General features: G+C 43.1%; 1 protein-coding gene across 5 annotated transcripts in view; it reads right to left on the bottom strand.

Annotated features, from left to right (window-relative positions):
* PRKDC (protein kinase, DNA-activated, catalytic subunit) overlaps positions 1–22,867 on the bottom strand; it is a 190,898-nt gene that overhangs the window by 55,389 nt on the left and 112,642 nt on the right. For all 5 annotated transcript variants that reach the window (XM_062188515.1, XM_062188516.1, XM_062188518.1 and 2 more), the window contains 8 exons: positions 14,466–14,590; positions 14,238–14,387; positions 12,871–13,044; positions 11,773–11,871; positions 10,624–10,831; positions 9,622–9,814; positions 8,502–8,720; positions 603–715 (listed from right to left, as the gene is read on the bottom strand). In XM_062188515.1, the coding sequence (XP_062044499.1) occupies positions 603–715; positions 8,502–8,720; positions 9,622–9,814; positions 10,624–10,831; positions 11,773–11,871; positions 12,871–13,044; positions 14,238–14,387; positions 14,466–14,590 (1,281 nt within the window). The remainder of the gene's footprint in view (positions 1–602; positions 716–8,501; positions 8,721–9,621; positions 9,815–10,623; positions 10,832–11,772; positions 11,872–12,870; positions 13,045–14,237; positions 14,388–14,465; positions 14,591–22,867) is intronic.

The following is a 22,867-nucleotide window of genomic DNA, read 5'->3' as shown; positions in this document are numbered from 1 at the left end:
TTGAGGCGTGTTTAGCTATATAATTCATGCCACCAGTGTTGTCTCCAACCACAGCTTTCAGCAGATGATCTGGCATATCCAGCCAGCCTGCCACTACCCCTTCTTCTGGGACCACCATCCTCCCAACCCCATGGCCTCACTATCACACTGATGACTTTTGCAGTGGTCCTACCCAGGGAGGAACACGACTCTCTCCCTCAGGCTCTTGCCCTGAGGGTGAGAGCTAGGCGAATCCCTGGCAAGCTTCGAAAGCCCCAATATGCAAGATCCAGGAAGACCAGTGGTCACATCTCCACTGAGGGGCCAGTGGAAGCCACTTAGATAGAAAGAGACTGAACTGCAGCGAGCAACGGGCAAGGAGGTAGAGAGGGGTCCTAAAGTCCCAAGATCTGGGCAGTCCACAGATTCATGGGCCTGGGATTCTCACCAGTGTGGCCTCAACACCCTTCACACCGAAGGGCTGAGAGACTCTGGCCATAGGAAACCTGAACTCACACAGTGCTGCTTCCTTCACTTTGGGTGCAGACTAATATTGGAACCGATATCTGACAGGGAACTGAATAACAGATATTTCTAACCAAATTCTTAAAAAAGATACAAACCTTTTCTCGTTTTTGTTCAACAATGCCTTTTCTGGCATAAATCAAACTGACTTTTTCTTGGTCCTTTAAAAATCGTCTACGTAATCTTAGTATTTCCACCCGATTGTCTGTGCCTGGAGAACATAAAGGAGGTGAACAAGTCAACATGCACACTTGGCCCTGCCTCCGTCCCAGCCTGAGTCACCCAGTGTACCTGGTCTCGCATCCTTCCCAGGCCACATCAACATGAGTGCTGGGTCCCACCTCCTTCCCAGGCCACATCAACCTGAGCGCTGGGTCCCACCTCCTTCCCAGGCCACATCAACCTGAGCGCTGGGTCCACCTCCTTCCAGGTCATGATAACCTGAGCGCTGGGTCCACCTCCTTCCAGGTCATGATAACCTGAGTGCTGGGTCCCACCTCCTTCCAGGTCATGACAACCTGAGCGCTGGGTCCCACCTCCTTCCAGGTCATGACAACCTGAGCGCTGGGTCCACCTCCTTCCCAGGCCACATCACTGAGCGCTGGGTCCCACCTCCTTCCCAGGCTGCCTCCCTCCCAGGCCAACATGCCTCATCTTGGCCTCATCTCCTTCCCCCAGCCAAGTTTCTGTGTGCATTTGGCCTCACCACCTTCCCAGAGTCTCTCCAGTGAAAAAGTATGTGTGCTTAGTTCTATTTTTAACTTTTATTTAGTGTTTTCTTAAAGATACATGCCTACAGGGAATAGCAGAGGAGACAGCTAAGCAAGTCCAGAAGCTGGGGAACAGGAGAACTGTAGCCACCTCAGCCAATCCTGGCTCAGCAGTAGAGAGGTGGAACAGAGAGCTACACAGTTAGGGATCTGGCAGGACCAGCCCCTCAGGGGAGGGAAGAGAGTGAGCTGTCTGACTGCATGGCGGCCTGGGAATGGATAACACCTGCAGGGACCCAAGGGTTTTCTGAAACCCCCAGCTGCTTCTCCCCTGTGCCCTCAAAATGCTGGCAGAGGCCCATGCTGGATGTTTCACCTGGGCCTTATTCCCAATGCCATTTCAGTGCCCTACCTGCAAACACAAGCCAAAAAGCTCCAAAAATGAAGGACAGAAACCAAAATAAATGACAGGAAAAGAGTTGCTAAAAGCAGACCATGCAGGGAAAAAAAATTTCTAAAAACCTATTTATCAGAAAAGAGCAAATACAGTGGCTGAGTCAAGGACTGAAAAAACACAGATCAAACAGAAACAAAACAGACCTCATGAAAATTAAAAAAAAAAAAAAAAGCCAAAAATTTAAATTTAAGGTTGGGAAGAAAAGGTTGAAGAGATTTCACAGAAAACAGAGGCAAAATGAAAAATGTAAGAAAATCGGAAAGCTCACCCAGAAGGTCTCATCCAAGATGACATTACAGACCTGGAAAATGGAGCTGGCTGTCTAAAAGGGCTCACCTTATTATGCCCACAAAGGACACTTCAGTGACATTTCAGAAAACACATTTAGAAGAACAGATGCTAACAGTCTCACAGAGCAAACATAGGGTTCTTATAAAGGATTGACAACAAAGATGCCAGGAGTCTGACTTGTATCTACTGGTTCCTGTGTAGACTTCTGCAGCTAACCTAATGCAAGCATGGAGCCATCAAAAGTAAGGTGACAGCACTGGGGTCTCCAAAAGTTCTAGCTCAGGACCCAGAGTAGGGCTACACTAAAAGAAGGAATAACCACCCCACTTTCATCAATGGACTGATCAACTAGACAAAAAATCAACAAAGAAACGACAGAGTTAATTAAAACTATGGACGAAATGGACCTGTTATCTACCGAACTTTTCACCCCACAGTTGCAGAATACGCATTCTTCTCATCAGTGCTTGGAACTTTCTCTAGGATAGACCATATGCTAGGACATAAATCAAGTCCCAGCAAATTCAAAAAATTCAAAATCATGCCATGCACCTTCTCTGAACACAATGGAATAAAGCTGGAAATTAACAACTCAAGAATCTTGAAAAAATATACAAACATGGAGACTAAACAACATGCACCTGAATGGAAAGTGGGTCATAGAAGAAATCAAAAGTGAAATCAAAAGAGCTGTATGCCAACAAATTGGGAAACCCAGAAGAAATGTATAGACTCCTAGACACATAAAACCTACCAACACTGAGTCATGAACACAAAGAAAACCTAAACAGACCAATAACCAAGACAGAGACTGAATCAGTAATAAAGACCCTCCCAATAAAGGAAAGCCCAGGACCAGATGGTTTCACTCCTGAATTCTACCAGACGTTTAAAGAAGAACTAATTCCAATTCTTCTCAAGCTATTCAAAAAAACTGAAAGGGAAGGAATCCTCCCAAACTCCTTCTGTGAAGGCTGCATCACCTAATTCCTAAACCAGAAAAAGATGTAACAGAGACCAATATCCCTGATGAACATAGATGCAAAAATCCTTAACAAAGTATTAGCTACTAGAATCCCACAACAAATCAGAAGGATAATTCAACGGGACTAAGTGGGATTTATCACTGTTATGCAAGAATAGTTCAACATTCACAAATCAAGAAGTACGATACATCATACTAACAAACTGAAGAACAAAAACCATATGATTACCTCAAAAGATCCAGAGAAAGTATTAAATATACTATAACATCCTCTCATGATGGAAACCTTAAGCAAATTGGGTACAGAAGGAACATTACTCGACACAATCTAGGCAATTTAAGACAAACCCACAGGCAGCATCCTAACTAATGGGAAACAGCTGAAAGCATTCCCCCTAAAATCTGGAACCAGCCAAGGATGCAAACTCTTATCACCGCTATTTAATACAGTCCTGGAAATTTTAGCCAGAGCTATTAGGCAAGAAAAAAAAAAATCAAAGGAATATAAATTGGAAAGGAGGAAATCAAACTATTTGCAGATGACATGACTCTACAAATAGGGTATCCAAAAGACATCTCTGAGACTGTTGGAACTCATAGAAGAGTTTGGTAAAGTGGCAAGATATAAAATCAACACATAAAAATCAATAGCCGTTGTATACACAGACAATGCCATGGCTGAGAAAGAACTTTTAAGACCAGTCCCATTAACAATAGCTCCAAAAAGACTTAAATACCTTGGAATAATTTTTATTTATTTATTTTTTGACAGGCAGAGTGGACAGTGAGAGAGAGAGAGACAGAGAGAAAGGTCTTCCTTTGCCGTTGGTTCACCCCCTAATGGCCGCTGCGGCCGGCATGCTGCACTGATCTGAAGCCAGGAGCCAGGTGCTTCTCCTGGTCTCCCATGTGGGTGCAGGGCCCAAGGACCTGGGCCATCCTCCACTGCCTTCCCGGGCCACAGCAGAGAGCTGGACTAGAAGAGGAGCAACCAGGACAGAATCTGGCACCCCGACCGGGACTAGAACCTGGGGTGCTGGCGCCACAGGCGGAGGATTAGCCTAGTGAGCCGCGGCACCAGCCTTGGAATAAATTTAACAAAGGATTCAAAGATCTCTATAATGAAAATTACAAAACTCTAGAGAAAGAAATAGAAGAAGACATTAAAAAATGGGAGGAATCTTTCATGTTCATGGATTGGAAAATCAACATTATCAAAATGTCCATACTACCCAAAGCAATTATGGATTCAATGTGATCCCAATCAAAATACCAATGACATTCTTCACAGGTCTCGAAAAAATGATGATAAAATTCATATGGAAACACAAGAGACTCCAAATAGCTAAAGCAATCTTATACAATAAAAACAAAGCCAGAGGCATCATAATACCTGATTTCAAGACATACTACAGGGCAGTTATAATCAAAACAGCCTGGAACTGGCACAAAAACAGATGTGTAGAACAATGGAATAGAATAGAAACTCCAGAAATCAATCCACGCATCTACAACTAACTTGTCTTTGACAAAGGAGATAAAATTAATCCCTGGAGAAAGGACAGTCTCTTTAACAAGTGGTGCTCAAGAAACTGGATCTCCACATGCACAAGTATGAAACTAGACCTACACCTTACACAAAAATCCACTCTAAATGGATCAAGGACTTAAATCTACGACCTGATACTATCAAATTACTAGAGTACATTGCAAGACATTGGCATAGGCAAAGACTTCTTGGGAAAGACCCCAGAAGCAAAAGCAATCAAAGCCAAAATTGACAAATGGGATTACAGCAAGCTGAGAGACTTCTGCACTGCAAAAGAAGCACTTAGCAAAGTGAAGAGACAACTGACAGAATGTGAGAAAATATCTGCACATTACACAACTCATAAAGGGTTAACACTCATCAACTGTTGACTATTGACTAGATCAAGAAATTATGGTATATGTATACTATGGACTACTACTCAGCTGTAAAAAAAAATAAACAAAATCCAGTCTTTTGCAACAAGATGGACATAACTGGAAACCATTATACTTAATGAAATAAGCCAGTCCCAAAAAGAAGGGTATCATATGATTTCCCTGATCTGAGGTAACTAATAGAGTACCTAAAATGCAATATATTGAAGTGAAACAGAAATACTGAGATTCGATGATTGTTTATGGTCCTTGCCTCTTCTGTTGAGGAATGGTGTATTTTTTCTTCATACTATTTACATAGTGTACTTTTTACTTAGTTTTTTAGGGTTACCTATTCTATCATTAAGTAAACTGAAAATAGATCATTGTAAAAATTAAGAGTGGGAATGTGAGATAGAGGAAGAAGCAGTGTTGGAGCGTGGGCAGGAGGGAGTGTAGGGGGAAAGTATCACTGTGTTCCTAAATCTGTATAAATGAAATACGTGAAACTTGTATAACTCAAATAAAATTTTTAAGAATTTTAAAAAAGAGAGAGAGAGAGAAAAAAGAACGAAGGAATAAAGAGCCAGGGTGGAAGGTCAGATCCAGGAAACATAAAGGAACTTTCAGGATGAGGAAGAACTCCACATGACAGCTGAGTGAACCTTGGGGCAAGCAGTCTGCAACAGGCTGGGTCAGAGGCCCCATGAAAGGTTTCTTTTTTTTTTTTTTTTTAAGATTTATGTATTTATTTGGAAGTCAGAGTTTCACAGAGAGAGAAGGAGGGAGAGGGAGGGAGGGAGAGAGGGAGGGAGGGGGAGGGGGGAAAGAGAAAGAGAGAGAGAGAGAGAGTGTCTTTCATCCGATGGTTCACTCCCTAATTGGCCAGAACGGCCGGAGCTGCGCCGATCTGAAGTCTGAAGCCTGAAGCCTGAAGCCTGAAGCCAGGAGCCAGGAGCTTCTTCTGGGTCTCCCACACGGGTGCAGGGGCCCAAGGGCTTGGGCCATCTTCTACTGCTTTCCCAGGCCATAGCAGAGAGCTGGATCAGAAGTGGAGCAGCCAGGACTAGAGCTGGCGCCCATATGGGATGCCGGTGCTTCAGGCTTTACTGTAGCTTTACCTGCTACACCACCGCACCAGCCCCATGAAGGGTTTCTTATGAAAATCAAACACCTACCTATTAGGACACAGTAAAAGACACTGCACAACTCAAGGAAATCTAGTCATAAATATGCAGACATCTAAGTACATAAACCAAAATACTTACTAATACTCACAGCAGATTAAGGTACCACCTGTAACACCAGCATCCCATAATGGAGCACTGGTTGGAGGGCTGGTTGAAGTCCCAGCTGCTCCAGTTCTGATTCTGCTCCCTGTAAATGTGCCTGGGAAAGCAGTGGAAGGTGGCCCTGCTGCCAACCATGCAGGAGACCCAGATTTCTGGCTCCTGGCCATTGTAGCCATTTGGGGAATGAACCAGCAAATGGAAGACCTCTCTCTTTCTGCAACTCTGCCTTTCAAAGAAGCAAATACATCTTAAATTAAAAAAAAGAAAAGACATAACTTGACACACCTGTATACTATACTGGAATGCCTGGGTTTGAGTCCTGGCCCTACTCCTGATTCCAAGCTTCCTGTTAATGCACACCCTTGGGAGAGGAGAGTGGGCACTGAACTACTAGGGTCCCTGCCAGCCATGTGTGAGACCTGGAGTGAGTTCTGAGCTCCTGGCTTCAGTCTGGCGTAGTCTGAGCTGTTGTGAATATTTGGGGAGTGAACAAGCAAATGGGAGATTTCTGTCTCTCTGTCTGCCTTTCAAATATATTTAATTTTAAAAAAGTTAAAATAATAGATGTAAAATTTTAACCAAACTATAATTTAAATTTTTGTTTTCTTTCAATGATAAATAGATAGCATATATATATATATAATATTAATTCATCATTTTTATGAGCCTCCAAATGCTCTCATTTAGGCAAGAAAATATACCAAGAATATAGTATGTGTAATATTTTAAATAATAGTTATTAGCATTTATTTTACCTACTAAATTCTCTGAGTTTCCCAAATCCACACATAAATGGTTTCAAATTAGGTTCTGTCTTGTTAATTAATTTCTACATGTGGTCCCTCAATTGTACTCAGATCACCAGCATGGCATTTTTTTATTACTCTAAAAATGTATAGAGGGAAACAGGTTACAATTTGACATGCAGACAATCACAGCTGTCATCCTCAGTCTTCACTCCTTTCCGACTCTCAGCCCCTCCATTCAAGAAAGCCAATTAGTCCAGAGTTGGCCTGGCCAGCACCCAAAGCACACTGCAGCGCTTCTTCAAAGCTTGCCGTGAAAGCGTCACTCACAGCCAGCAGTGTGCCCATGGGCTTGAGCTGAGAGAGATGACAGGAACCTACGAGGTGAGGTCACCTTGGGAAGCTGTTTTGGTCTGGGCATTGGAGGTCCATGCACAGCCTGGAAGGAGGGCTGCGCATGCTTGGTGGGGCTGAAGTGCAAGGGTTTAACATTGGAGGAGGGAGAACATAAAGGATAGACAATGAGAAGCAGCTGAGTGGGGAGGATGGCGTGTGTCGGGAGTGAAGCCACTGGCACTCCCGCAGTCTGCAGCAGTAACAGGGCCAAGTTTACCGCATTCGCTCTGTGACCCTCAGAGAATTGTGAAGGGGCCATAATTTGAAACAAGTAGCTGGAAGTAAAGTTTAAGTACTGTGTGTGTGAGAGTGTTTTAGTTCCTACTGTTAAGTACAAAGTAACTTACCCTGAGTTTCACTCTGTCTATCCAAACTGATGCAGGTACACTGGCTTCTGAGCAGACTTGGGGACCTTTTCTCTCTGCATATTTTCTCCCCGGATTTTCACTCACTCCCAGAACTGCAGATCTCAACAGCTCCCACCTGGTCTGCACTCTTGGCATCGGTATGCCAGCTCCACAGAATGTCTACTTGGCCCCTTGGCATCCCATTTACCTCGTGCTGCAGAGACCTCAAGACCCCCAGGTCATGGAACCTTTGGCTCCTGCCTCCAGGTCCGCTTCTTTCCATGAACTGCCCACAGAGCTCGTCTCAGAGCAGGCTACTCAGAACCACTTTAGGAAGTACCTGCTTCCTAAAGCTGGGTGGATTCGCCACCCACAAGCCTGTTGTTTCGGCACCCATTCGCCAGAGCCAAGTCAGCTCTCAGTAAACGGGTCCTGTCCAACAACACATTCCATGCTCCTCTATGTCTTTTCCGAGCTCTCCCTTCCTGCATCCTGAGCTCCCACAGCTCCTCTCAGGGGCCCATCTCCTCCCAGGCTTTCCAGGTGTTTTCTCCCTTCCTTACCTGGATTTAAGCTCTCATCTTTGAGGCTTGCTTACCAATTATACCTCATGTCACAAGCACCAATTTGCTGCATTGCCTGCCCCCAGCTGTTTCAGAAAGTCACAAAATGAAATCTTTTTCAATGGTTTTCCTGGAAAATCTAAAAAACGGTGTATTCCACATAGTAAGTGCCCAGACAGCATTTACTGCATCCAATTCCAATGGGCTTAATTACAAGTACAAGGAGGCGGAGACGCAGTTAGAAAGGCGCTCTGCAGTAATTGAGAGGGGGGTTGTTTCCAACACATCGCAGCAGGCTGACTCACCTTTCACTTTGTTATCCACCTCGTCCCCAGGAAGGCCCAGCCTTTTCTCTCGACAAGCAGGGCCCACAGGCTTCCACGGCGCTCTCGCTGACTTGTCGCTCTTGTGGGCAAACAGCAAGGAGGAAGATAAGGAATCCGACGATGACGATGAGAAAGCTGTGAAATCTGCTAGCGGGTCAATACTGCTCCCTGTCAGCCAGTTAAATGAGCTCCTTCCTTCTGCAACACAGATGATCAGAGCAGTCACACCACTCAGTATCTCATAGCCCAGCCCAGCCTGTAAACCAGCAGTGAAGCCTGCCGGACACACCTGGTGACATGGGGGCCTCCGCACTCCCCTGCAACAATGAGGGGAGTGGGACCCGAGGCTGACCAGACACCTGCAGCTCAGTGTCTCCATTTGTAAAGAAACACCTCACATGCCTCCTGCAGCCACTGTGGTCGCCACAGGAATACTACTTTGCATTTACCAGAAGGTGCCATTGTCCATAACTCCGACGCTGGTGTCACAGAATTTCTGTTCTGATTACTCTGAGTAGTCCTACTTCCAGAACCAATGGAATGTGGATTAAATTACATGAAGGAAAAATGCTGAAGTGTTGATATAAAATTATTCAGACATCTTTCTCTACAATTTGTACTTTGCTGATCAAAGCAAACAGCTAAATAGTTTAATAAACTATAGTAAATGAATTCGGTTCAGCTCTACCTTGCTTCTAAGATGTTTTAAATTTGATGCACTAAATAAATTTTCTTGGACAAAATATAAAACAAAAACAGGTATATCCTGGAAGTCTGACTGTTCGTCAGAAATATAATCCTTTTCTCTTTTTTTTTAATTCAAGGTAAAATATACAAAAAAATTGCCATTGTAACTATTTTGAAATGCATAGTTCAGTGACCCTGAGTACACTCACAGTGCTGTGCCACCACCACAACTCTTTCAACTTCCAGTGCTGGAACTCTGTCCCCATTAAATGTGAATCATCCGATTCTCCCACCCCTTCGCTGCACTCTGTCACTATGGATGCAACTGTTGGAGGAACCAATGTGCTTTTCTCCATTGAAGAATGCATCTTTGCTGGGTTTCTAGTGCCCAAGTGCCCGGGGAGCTGGTTACCTGAAGTCTGTGTGGGTGTGAAATCATACTGCTGCTGGGTGGCCCTTATTTGCCCAGCTGCTGGCCCTCGGGGTTCAGGTCTGGAGCCTTCCTGTGTTCGAGTCTGGAGTGAATTTAAGGAGGCCTGGGTCTCAATAAACATTGGAGTGAGCACGGTGCTTCGGAAACGCCAGTCAGGCTCAATGGTGTATTCCTGCATGCCAGACAGTTCCACGTGAGGTGATGTCCTTCTTTAGTCACACTGAAATATTTCTACTAAAAAATCCATCAGCAGGTATGTACCAAGATTTCATGTCTCTCTGGGAGAGGCAGCCAGGAGAACCTTTCCTAGTATAAGAGTTTCAACCAGACACTTATTTGTCAATTACAAAAACTTATTAATGGGGTTGGCATTGTGGTGCAACAGGTTAAGCTACTGCCTATAACACCGGCATCCCATATGCTGGTTCAGCTTCCAACTTTTGCTTCACTTCTGATCCAGCTCCCTGCTAATGCGTCTGAGAAAGCAGAGGAAGATGGTCCAAGTCTCTGGGGTACTGCACCCACATGGGAGACCTGGCTGAAGCTCCTGACTCCAGTCTGGCCAGCTCTGGCCATTTGGGGAGTGAACCAGTGGCTGAAAGATCTCTCTCTTTCTCTAACTCTGCCTCTCAAATAAATACAAATAAATCTAAAAATAAACAAATAAGGGATAACTCCTGTAACAGAAACACCAAAGTGGATGGCACAAAACCAGGTCCCGCCTCCCTCTAGCTCTGACCAATGGGTGGACCATCATGAGTGTGCCCCAAGAAGGCAAGGAAGATGGGAAGGGTGAGGGGAGAGGGAAAGGGAATCCCAGAGAGGCTGAGAGGATGAGGGGGATAATCCCCCCAGGAGGAGGGAAGCACATCTGAGTGTTTCAGAAAAATAAGGGAGCCAGTTTATCACTGTTAGAAGGTGTTCATTAACTAACAAAGAAACACTGCAATATTCATTATTTTCATAGAAACAAGCACACACCTGAAATTCACATTCTGACAGAGGATGCTCAAACATGGGGTTTGGGTAATCTGGGCTCAAGCTGGTCATTTCAAGCAGAAAATTTGTTGCTAAACTTAAAAAGTGCACTTCGATTTTAGGAGAATATAAGGAGTTTAATGCCAACAACCGATCCAAGGTATTTGAAGGCAACCTAGTTTCATGGCTCCAGAAATTTCGAATAATCAATCTGAAAAGCAGACAAGAGAAAAGCACATTGCTTAAGCATTGGTAAATGAGAAAAAATATGCTATCCAGGGTGTCATGTGGAGGAGGCACAGAAAGCTTAACTGAGAGGCAGAGCATACTTAAAATGGTGCATGTAAAGATAATGAGGTGAATTAGGAAATAAAAATATGCCTTGAAGGAAGGGAATATTCCAAAACTACAGCACATTTAACAAGAAGTGAGGAAATAGGGGGATGTATTTTCTCATCTCTAACCTCTTGGACACCTGTGAGAATGAGTACGTAATATTAACCATGTTGAAACTGAAAAGACATCTTGAGAAATTACATATAACCATCTACTGCCTTGCTAAAATAATTTATTCCAATAATTGTCCTGGAGCCAGTACTGGTGCACAGTGGGTAAAGTCACCACCTGCAATGCCAACATCACATAAGGGAGCCCAGTTCATGTCTTGGCTGCTCCACTTCAGATCCAGTTCCCTGCTGATAGCCTGGGAAAAGCAGTGGAAGATGTCTCAAATGCTTGGGCCCCTGCACCCACGTGCAGAAAGAAGCTCTTGGCTCCTGACTTCAGCATGGCCCAGTCCCATTGGCGGCCATTTGCAGAATAAACCAGTGGATAGAAGATCTGTGTCTCTCTCGCTCTCGCGCTCTCTCTCTCTCTCTCTCTCTCTCTCTCTCTCTCTCCGTGTCTCTGCCATCCAAATAAATATATAAAATCTTTTTAAAAATTTTAAAGTAGTTCACTGGGCTTTTTCTTATTCTTTATAATGTGACTTAAGACACATTTTCACTACGCATATGAAATGCAGGAAAGAGAAAAGATGCTAACACTACAAGTACATTTCTATCATTGTTGAAAAATACTATACATTAGTTTAGAAAGCAGTAACCCTAAAATTCAACTGTCCTGTTTCAGTTATTCCAGGAAGACACATACTGAAGTCCAGGGTTGTCATCGATCAGTCCTTGAATCAGCACATCTTTTGCCAATTTAAATATTTCCTGGGAGTCATTATCTGTTTGACTTTCTGGATCTCTGTTCGAGAAAAATAACAGATGGTAAAACATCAGCACTCTCCTCCAGCCTTTTGTTCAACTACAGTAACACCATCTAGAATTAAAGAGAGCTTCCCATAAGACGGGCCCAAACTCACAGCAAGACCCCCTGCTAAGAACGTGCCCAGGCCTGATACCCTCCTGCCCCATGTCAGGAGTCCCCTTCACTGCTGCTGGCAGGAAGGGGTGGGAAGAGCAGGGGACAGATGTGGGCACCACAAGCAGCCCCAGAGCAGCCTGCACAATGCTGCCATGAGCTCCTGAGGGATGAGTATCCTGGCCGAGTTCCTCTCAACCTCATAAAATAGTAAACAAGTTCTTATTCTACAAGCAGAATACTCACACTTTTAACTCAATCAATTATTTCATTTGTGAGTATTTCCTACACAAACAGCAGTTCCCCCTCAGCCATGGTGAAATGCGTTCTAAGATTCCCAGTGGATGTCTGAAAGCAAGGATAATAGGGAATCCTGTATCTACTACATTCTTTCCTATACACACTTACCTGTGATAAAGTTATAAATTAGGCATAGGAATTTATAAATTAGGCACAGAGATTATCAATAAGATACAACAATGATAGCTGGCAACACATATAACGTGGATGTGCAGAAGGATGACTAAGGCCCTAAGCAGGTGGGATATGTTAGCACACTACTCAGATGGTGCAATTTCAATTTCAAACTTCTGTACTTTTTACTTCTGGAATTTCCCATTTAATATTTCCAGACCTTGAATAACTGCAGGTATATGGAACTGCAGTAAGCAAAACTACAGATAAGGTAAGACCTCTGTATGTGAAATGACTTAAAGATATAATTCTAAATAAAACAAACTTATTTAATTTCTTAATTATGTGGTTAAAAAGTGTTTTATTGATTTTCAGACTGCACTCAAATGCAGTCTTTACTCAATTATTTTCAAATGCACACAAATGAGCCCTAAGGAAAGTCCTATCACACATGAATATGAGGCTTACCTGTAGTTGTCATGTATCCACATGAGAATATTATACATTTGTTCCCTGCACATAGGAGAAGGGTGGGACACAAACTCTACAACAGAGGCCAGAAGTTCTCGGAGTTCTACCGGTTTCAATTTTGCCATCATCTTATAAATGATGTCCAAACACACCTTTTGTCTTTCATCATCTCTACAATAAAACAGAGTTTTTAAAAACACACAGACTTAACAATTTTCATTCTTGCACCTTCAAAATGTGACAGGAAACATTCTTTTCCTTGTGCTGTTCTTCACGCTCAGCCTTTGTTATAACGATGACACTGCACCTACATAGACATTACACTCCCACAAATAATTACCATGACCTAGATTATGAAACAATTCAATATATTATCTTGGATTGGCTCCTGGAAGAGAAAAAGGATACTGGGAGAGAAATTGGTAAAATGCAAATAAAGTCCAAGTTAGTAAATAGTAATGCACTGCTGCTAGTTTTTTGGTTTTGACAAATGTACCATCATTATGTAAGAGGGGGAAAAGAAGTGAAGAGTATATGAGGATTCTAGGTACTATCTTTTAACTTTTCTGTAAAATTATTTGAAAATAAAAAGTTTATTTTAGAAAAAACTTGAAAATGCCAAACAAAATAACTTTAAAATACAAAGGATTTCAGACTTTAAAAAGTGATTTTAAATGCCACCCTGTATAGTGTCATGGAGCAAGGTTAAGTGTAGCAGGGATCTTCAATGAGGCAAACATCTATTTCCCATTTTATCTTTTGCCCTTAAAGTACTCAAATGAGTGCCTGGCATGGTAGATATGCAGTAAACACTGATCATAGGATATTAAAACACAATAACATTCTGTGAAACTGACACATTACACATTGATCAATAATGTATCACTATGTAACATTATATACATGGATCAATACTGTAAAAGTGTACAAAGAAATAAACTACTGTAAGAGGAAGTAGCATTCTCTTAACATTCATATAGTACAATCCTACAAATTAACAAACAATTTGAATATACAATGGAAGGTTCTCACCTGACACATCTCAAACCCATATATTTTAAATGTGAGAAAAGCCTGAGGCTGCTCCACAGGCCACCTCTTGTACTTATATGTGACCTGCAAGCAGCTGGGATGTGGCCTCCCCAAGATGCCGGAGAGGGTGGCAGGGGGAAGGTGGAGGCCCAGATCCAACTCAGGCACACCTTTCATTCTCAGGCTGTCTTCACCTTTTCTTCTCAGATCCAACATCCATAAATACACATTTAATGAAAATCTGTAAGTTCTTCATGAGTTGAAGATGTCTGAACGAATTCACATTTTTCAAGCCAGTAGGATCCTAGAGTATGGGGCTGGTGCACACTCACCTGTGTCGTATGACCTGAAAAAAGTCCTTGCTCCTGAGCTGGAAGTACAGATCTGTGATTTCCTCTGCACGACAAAGCACCACCTCCAGACACAGTGTCTTCATCACACCATGAAACTTGGGCAGCAGGAAGAACACTGCATTCAAGAACCTAAGCAGTGGGACAAGGGCTTAGGTTAGCTGCTGGTCCAGAGACCCACCAGCCAAAGGTGGCCCCAACAGCCCCTACCTGTCAGCAAGGGGAGGGAAGCTCTTGACTACTTTGTTCAAGCACACAATAAATTTGTCTTCCATAGTATTCTGATGTTGCTTCAACTGTTTTACAACCAGTTCACGCACAGGCTCCTCCAGGACCTGAAAAATTAAATTTCTTTAGAAACACACAAGGTATAAACTGCCATTAAGTACTGAAAATAAGTTGTTTTTTTTTTTTTTTAAGAAGAGTTATTTATTTATTTGAAAGGCAGAGTTACAGAGAAGAGAGGAAGAGACAGAGAAATACTCCAACTGCTGGTTCACTCCCCAAATGGCCAAAACAGCTGGGGCTGGGCTGGGCTGGGTTGAAGCCAGGAGCCAGAAGCTTCCTCCAAGTCTCCCAGGTGGGTGCAGGGCCCAAGCACTTCAGCCATCTTCCACTACTTTCCCAAGCACATTAGCAGGGAGCTGGAGTGGAAGTTGAGCATCCAGGACACAAACCAGAGCTCATATGGGATGCCAGTATCACAAGAAGCAGCTAAATCCACTGTGCCACAGTGCCAAACCCTAAAAATAAGTCTTATCGTGACAATTTAAACACACCAAGGGAGGTGTTTGATGTTGTCATCTATCACAAGGTTTAATGTTTTCATCATCACGAGATGAATGACCACACAGCAAGTTTTTGGAATGCCTCTTAGTTTGCATTAACCACCACCCTAGGGCTCTGGTCTCTGGGTTTCTGTTTGGGTTTGGGCTGGTGAGAAACATCACCAGCTGGGCTGTGAGCTGTGAACACCAGGGAATAAGCTTGTGTCAGATATCAAATCAAGAGAGCGGCAAGATGGCGGAATAGGAAGGGAGCACATTGATAGTTCGTCAAGACACACGTTAATATAAGTGGAGATACTGCAGGGTCAAGGAAGAGTAGGGGAAGAAACAGCAGAGGAAACTCTTCCGGAACTAGTGATTCACAGTGGACCTGCGTGGAGAGCGTGGGAGCCCAAGTTCGGGACAGCAGCGGCAGACTCAACGCACCAGCGCTGGAACGCGAGGTGAGCCGAACCTCCATAGCCCGAGACACCAGCGGGCAAGCGGAAAGAGGAGGCTAGAGGGAACGAGGCTTGAAACTCCGTGGGGAAAAGTTCACCAGGCTAACTAGAAGAGAGAGAGGGGGAAAAAAAAGTGACCGATACGGACACGAGTCTCTCTCTCTCCGCTCACCTCTCAAAGGCGAGCAAGACAAAGAGCAGGCGCCATTTTGGACATACGTCATAAGCAGGGCGACCTCAGGTCTGCACCGGCCCTGAGCCTAGCAGAAAAACCTGACTCTGGGGGGAGGGGTGAAATAACTGGAGATTAGCATCTAACTTGGCAACCCAGTGGGAGACTGCAGGAGAATTGGAGCCCACACTGAGGGCAGCAGAGATTCCCTGTGTGGTCCTTGGGGAAGAGCTTCCGATCTCTGGCTCCTGTGGGTATATCATTTGCCTGCTAATTACTACCTCCAATTACGTTCAGCTGTGCGGAATTACTTCCCTTTTGAATCAAAAAAAGAAAGAGAGATTTACCACGCCTAACCTGGGAGTGTCATCTTTGACACACCCTCAGCCCTGAGGAACCAAACACAGCTCTCAGTCCACACTCATCTCAAGCCTCTAAGGCTCCACCGAAAGCAGACAGTCCACTTAATAAGGAGCCATAGTGTAACAAGAAAAAACACCACAGTGAAGAAACCAAGTATCTCCAACAAACGCAAAAACCAAGCTAACAAGAACAAGGAAGACACTATGACGCCCCCAAATGAAAAAGACACCCCAATTCAAGATTATGAAGATGATGAGATCGAAGAAATGCAAGAAGCAGATCTCAAAAAATTGCTAAGAACATTAAGAACTTCTCAAAAACAAATTCTTGAACTACAGAAATCCTTCATGGACAAGATAGAAAATCTCTCTCGTGAAAATGAAATATTAAGGAGGAATCAAAATGAAATGAAACAACTAGTGGAACAAGAAACTCTGATAGTGACGAGAAATCATAATGAAATGAAGAATTCAATAGATCAAATGACAAACACATTAGAGAGCCTTAAAAACAGAATGGGCGAAGCAGAAGAGAGAATATCGGACTTAGAAGACAGAGAACAGGAAAGGAAACAGGCAAACCAAAGAAAAGAAGAAGAAATCAGAAATCTAAAAAATATTGTCGGGAATCTACAGGATACTATTAAAAAACCCAACATTCGAGTTCTAGGAGTTCCTGAAGGCATGGAGAGGGAGAAAGGATTAGAAGGCATTTTCAGTGAGATACTAGCAGAAAATTTCCCAGGTTTGGAGAAGGACAGAGGCATCTTAGTACAGGAAGCTTATAGAACCCCTAATAAACATGACCAAAAGAGATCCTCACCACGACATGTTGTAATCAAACTCACCACAGTGAAACACAAAGAAAAGATCCTAAAAGATGCAAGAGAGAAACGTCAGATTACTCTTAGAGGATCTCCAATTAGACTCACAGCAGACTTCTCATCAGAAACCCTACAAGCTAGAAGGGAATGGCGAGACATAGCCCAGGTACTAAGAGAGAACAACTGCCAGCCCAGAATACTATATCCTGCAAAGCTCTCATTTGTGAATGAAGGTGAAATTAAGACTTTTCATAGCAAACAGAAACTGAAAGAATTTGTTGCCACTCATCCTGCCCTGCAAAAGATGCTTAAAGATGTGTTACACACAGAAACACAGAAACATGGTCACCAATATGAAAGAAGGTAAAGGAAGGAAACCTCACAGCAAAAGATCACAGGAAGCTCAATTTATCTTTGACATAGAATTAAACTCTGATGCTCTGTTAAAGCAATGTGTTAAAGTAATCTATTGTGTTCTCTTGATGTCTGTTAAATTCTAATTGTTCAAAAACAGCTGAATTTTTATTAAGATCTATGGGTTATGTAAATATGTGCTTATTTTCAAAGATTTGAATAATCACCTTGTAACAAGATCAAATTTGGTCTATGAGTTTATAATTTTAAACATGGCGACTTAAAGTCTTTTGTCATCCACAGTTATATATGATTTGCTGCTCATAAAACTAAAGCGTTGTTGGTTCTGTGTGTAGCTGTCCTCCTATGGGTTCCTATGGACTTTTTCCAGCCACTTCCATTGTATTCAGTACTTTGGGATGGCTCTGTAAACAGATGAAGCCAATAATGTATTAACAGTACCAACTGAGAGAAAGTATGGTTAACTGAGGTTACTAAAAAAGCAATTCAAATCAATTGGCAATCTACAAAAAGAGTTAAAGATTTTAAAAGCTATTATTAAAAACGCTATATTGGTCTATTATGCTATGTTAAATGTGTGTACATATTGTATGTCCACATGGGGAAATTTTATTAAGAGTCTTATTTTAAATGGCTTATAGATAAGATTGTCCATAAATTTAAGCTGCTAAAATCAATCAAAGATACATTTTAATTTGAGTGACCTGAATCTATGTATCATATGTTTTAAACTTGTAGGTAGAAAGAAACTAAAAACATTTTAGATGGTTGTGCTTAAGTTTGCTGGTTAAACAAACTACACCATGTTAGATATTTAAGAGGTATTTTCAAATACATGATTCTTAAAATTTATAGAAGGCATTGGACCTTCTGGTAAATGTTTTCTTAAGTTGTTATCTAATGGTTGAAACGGTTTGCTAAGTATTCATGTGATATTGCTATTGTCAGCAAGCGATCTAGGACTTGCTCCCTCATTTCTCTATTCTAAGCCCAACTTGTTCTTTCATTTCTCTATTCTCTTCAAGATAGGAAACTAAATCTATTATGAAGGAATCTGTAGGACGCACAATTTAATCTTTAGACCTTATAAAAGAGATGGCTAACATTTTTCTGTAATAGCATAGCCAAAATAAGAACTTAAATAATAATCTCATAGCTAGATTCACTTCGCCATCAGCAAAGTATACAGTAAGTAGAAAAAACCTCCCTTTCAGACCAAAGGGAAAGAAAGTTTTAAAGTGAGAATATAATTTTCCTCATGGGCATTGTCTACCTTAGAAAAACTACTACAGAACATGCCTGTGACTATAGACTTGTAGTTCAGGCCACCGAAGATTAGAGATGGGACACGGGCACTCCCTTGACTTGCATCCTCTGGTCTGCTTTAACACAAACCAGGAGGAAAAGAAAGCTAGGCATCAGAAGCAATGGGTGGCAGGCCTATTAATGGCTGATCTGTACAGTGATCTGCCCTCAAGGAGACCCAACAGGCCAGTCCACTGCAGTGGCTTTCAATGAGGTAAGCCTGGGCTTCAGCAGAAGTCAGCTTGTGAAGAGCCCTGGCAGCTCTGCCAAGAGTTGGATCACTGGAAATGGACCTGCCCTGGAGTCGAAGGATGCCCAGGTCAGAGCCACAGATCTTATTGGCTCTAAGCTGAAAAGCCCTTCGCTCAGCCCAACTTCCAAAGTGACCACTGCAGCTGAGGGTGAGGTCAAGTAGGGTCAGCAACATTGCAGGCAGAACTGTAAATTTCTTGTTAGAGTTGCCACCTGCCTTTACCTGGCCAGCTCTCCTCCCAGGCCAGCCAAGTAATGAAAGTCAACAGAGTGCCTTCCCCTAGGAGGTTCACACCTCCCTTAGGATATACCCCATGTGAAGAGATAGATAGGTCTGGGCCTCTTAACTTACAAGGCCTAAAGCCCACCAGATTATTATCAAGCCCCTTCTATCAGGTTCTATTTGCCTCTCAATCAGAAAACTTAATTGTAGCTTAGACAGCACCTTTCTTAGCTCCTCTAAGAATGACTCTGTCCTTTGTTCTAGACCCTGTCTAGCGTACTTGGGCCTCATTCCTTTGTAATCATAACCTCTACTCTACCACCAATGGCTCTACTCCCAACCTGTGTGTACTGATGGTCCTCTTCCCCACTTAATGCTGTATAATTGTTCAAACCTGGTTAATGCCACTCTTAGGATCATTGGTTACTATTCTCACTCTGTCTTTTATGACCTTGTCTAAATATGATCAGAGTCGGCAAACTTGGAAGGCTTCCATAGCCTTGGCAACTCATGACGACAGCCTAGGGTGGTTACTGGTGCCATAAACTAGAGTGTCAATTTGTTGGGTCAACAACAGGAGCCACTGTGCACTTGCTCCTCATGTGGGATCTCTGTCCTTAATGTGCTGTACATTTTGATTTGATGCTATAACTAGTACTCAAACAGTATGTTTCACTTTGTGTGTCTATGTGGGTGCAAACTGTTGAAACCTTTATACTAAATTGATCTTCTGTATATAAAGAGAATTGAAAATGAATCTTGATGCAAATGGAAGGGGAGAGGGAGCAGGAGAGGGGAGGGTTGCGGGTGGGAGGGAAGTTATGGGAGGGGAAAGCCACTGTAATCCATAAGCTGTACACTGGAAATTTATATTCATTAAATAAAAGTTAAAAAAAAAATGATACTGATTCTTTCATTCCATGAGCAAAGAAAAAAAAAAAAAAGATATCAAATCAACAGAGATTGGTGTTTCCTTCGGACATGAAAACACTGCTAGGAAGTCCTTTGACAAACTAAAACAAAACCAGCAGACACATTGTGTGAAGTTCTAGTTTCCAAATGTTCAGATAGAACAGAAAAAACTCAATCAGAAGAGCAGCCCCTCTGTCTCTCTGTAACTCTGCCTTTCGAATAAAACAAATAAATCTTAAATTAAAAAAAAAAGAATGTTCTAAATTATTATATCGACTTAGAAGGTTTGTCTTGTCATTAGAAGTATTTAATCTGAGGCCACAGTGAAATGGTCACAATACAGCAAGAAGAGAGATTGTAAAACAGCATGGATAAAGCAAACAGTAGACAAATTAATGCTGCACACTGGAGACGACTGAGCATCTCAGGTCCCAAGAGCAGCCTGGTGGGGAGAGAGAAGAGCCACTCTGCTTCCCATGGGAGACCCAGATGAAGCCCTTGACTCCTGGCTTTGGCCTGGCCCAGCCCTGGCTGCTGCAACCATCTGGGGAGTGAACCAGTGGATGGAGGATCGATCAATTGATCCTTCCCCACTCCCTCTCCTTCCCTCTCTAATTCATGCCATTCAAAGAAACAATCTTTAAAAAGTTCATTGATAATGGAATAGATATGTTTATTTTTGTACCAAAAACTGAAATCCATGCATCAAAAAGTTCATGAAAATGCATATTATGCAAAAACTATGCTGGATTTGAAAAAAAAGAATTTTGTACCAAAATAAACATGCCTTTTGATTCTATTTTCCATGAATATTTTGAAGTACCCTTGGGTCATTCTTTTTAAACAAGATTTACTTTATTTATTTATATATTTATTTGAAAGGTGGAACAGAGAGAGGAAGGAGATACATAGAGGGAGCGCCTAAGAGAGCTTCCACCCACTGGTTCACTCCTCAAATGGCCACAACAGCCAGGTCTGGGTCAGACTGAAGTCAAGGGCCAGGAACACCATCCTGTCTCTCACATGGATAGCAGAGACAAAAGCACTTGGGTTACCATCTGCTTCCCAGGAACATTAGCAGGAAGCTGGAGAGGAAGTGGAGCAACCAGAACTCAATCTGGCACTCTAATATGGTAGGCTCATGTTGCAAGCAGCAGGCTTAACTCACCGCACCACAACATTGGCCCCTAACTTCGTATTAAATTGAAATTTAAGTGATGACAAATTACACCTGGGGATCTGCTGAAACCCGCTTCATCTGTTGTGAAAATGAAACACATTACATAAATTCAAGCCTAACACATGAGGATATTAGGATTACATTGTAACAAGATTATTCTCAGGTTTAAAAATTTAGTTCACATAAAGAGCAGTTAATCCTAAAATAAATTGTAAATCTGATCTTCCCAAGGTGATCTATTTCCTTGTATTATTTAATTTTGCTTTAAACCCAAACAAATACTTAACTAGGGAAATGGACAAGGGTCTAATTCGCTGGGCTGGATTCTTGGTATTCTCCAGCCAGACAGTGACCACAGGCACTCTCTCACGTCTCTTTCACAGGAGGCTCTGGCCTAGAGACACAACCAGTACTCACAAATATCAACATGGCAGTTTCTAAAGTTAGAAGCTATGTGATGTGGGCAAGAAAAAGAGAAAACTACAGCAGCACTGCGGAGATAGGTGGGGGACAGGGAGAAGAAGACACTGCCAGGGAAGCAGGGACATAGCTGAGAGTGTCCTGGAAGGGGTGACCAACTGCCTGTGCCACCCTGGACAGATGGGGACGTACACAGCATCCTAGAGCATCGTGTGACCACAGGAGCACTTGTGAATCTGTGAGAGGGATGCCACGCACACAGGAGGCCTCACTCTGCCCACATGTGGACCCTTGCTAACACACATAGCTCAAACAAATAACTTCATTTAGCAGTTGGGTATGGCATCTGCACATTAGCTTTCAGTAGCTCACACCCTGCAGAGTAGGCAGGACACAGGCCTCTGATGAGGGCCCCACAGGTGCACACTCCTCATCAACATCCTTCTTAGTGTCAACTGACAAAATCGGGGATTGGCTAGGATGACTTAGCCCGATCACAGCCACTCTCTACAGGGTAACATTTTCCAGAAGGACAGGCTGAGGCCGAGTTCACAGGCATAGGGAGCTGGTTAAATACTCTCATCATGATACCAAGCTTTAAAGGATTATCAAGTTTTGACGTGTTTAAAAAAATCTTATGTCCCGACACACGATGCAAGATGAAGGAACAGAGGGTGCTTACTGCTCTAGTCTTGGCAAGATAGTTTAAAAAAAAAAAAATGTGGAGGGAGCCCAATCTCAGGAAAGAGATAGGAAGAAAACAGTAGAGGAAACTCCATGCAAATTAGAGGGACACTGTGGACCTATATGGAGGGTGTGGATGTGCACAACTCAGGAACCCAGGAGCTGAAAGCCTCAGCACCAGCTTTGGAGAGGTGAGACCAGACTGCAGCAGCCCAAGCCACTAGTGATAAAGCTGCAGGAAGAGCCTGGCTTGAGTGTGGACTGGAGCCCAGCAGAGGACAGTGTACCTGCCAACCTAGAGGGAAAAAAGGGGGGAGCACATTTCTCTCTCCCCAACCACCCTCCGCCAGCATCCTATAACTAACTGAGAGATAGTGGACGCCATTTGGGACATGCATAAGCAAGTGTGCCAGCTCACATCCGTGCACCCAGCAACCAGCTAAGCAGAAACTGGAGTCTGGCTGGGAGAACTGACAGGGGGTGGAGTGCTCAGAGGGGAGGATTAGTTATGAGAGTGCTCATAACGGTGGGAGCCTAGTGTGTCTGGACCGTGAAAACACTATGGCTGCGTGGGAGGGTGCAGAGTGTGCCTGAGACTTTGGGCAGTCACTATGAGTGGCTCCACACACTTGGCCTCCCTGATTCCCTGGTGAGGGTCATTGCTGTGGGATCCTA

Source organism: Lepus europaeus, chromosome 4, assembly GCF_033115175.1.
Source record: "Lepus europaeus isolate LE1 chromosome 4, mLepTim1.pri, whole genome shotgun sequence".
NCBI lineage: Eukaryota > Metazoa > Chordata > Mammalia > Lagomorpha > Leporidae > Lepus > Lepus europaeus.
Note: the sequence above shows the minus strand (reverse complement) of the source record. Positions and strands in the feature narration are given on the sequence as shown.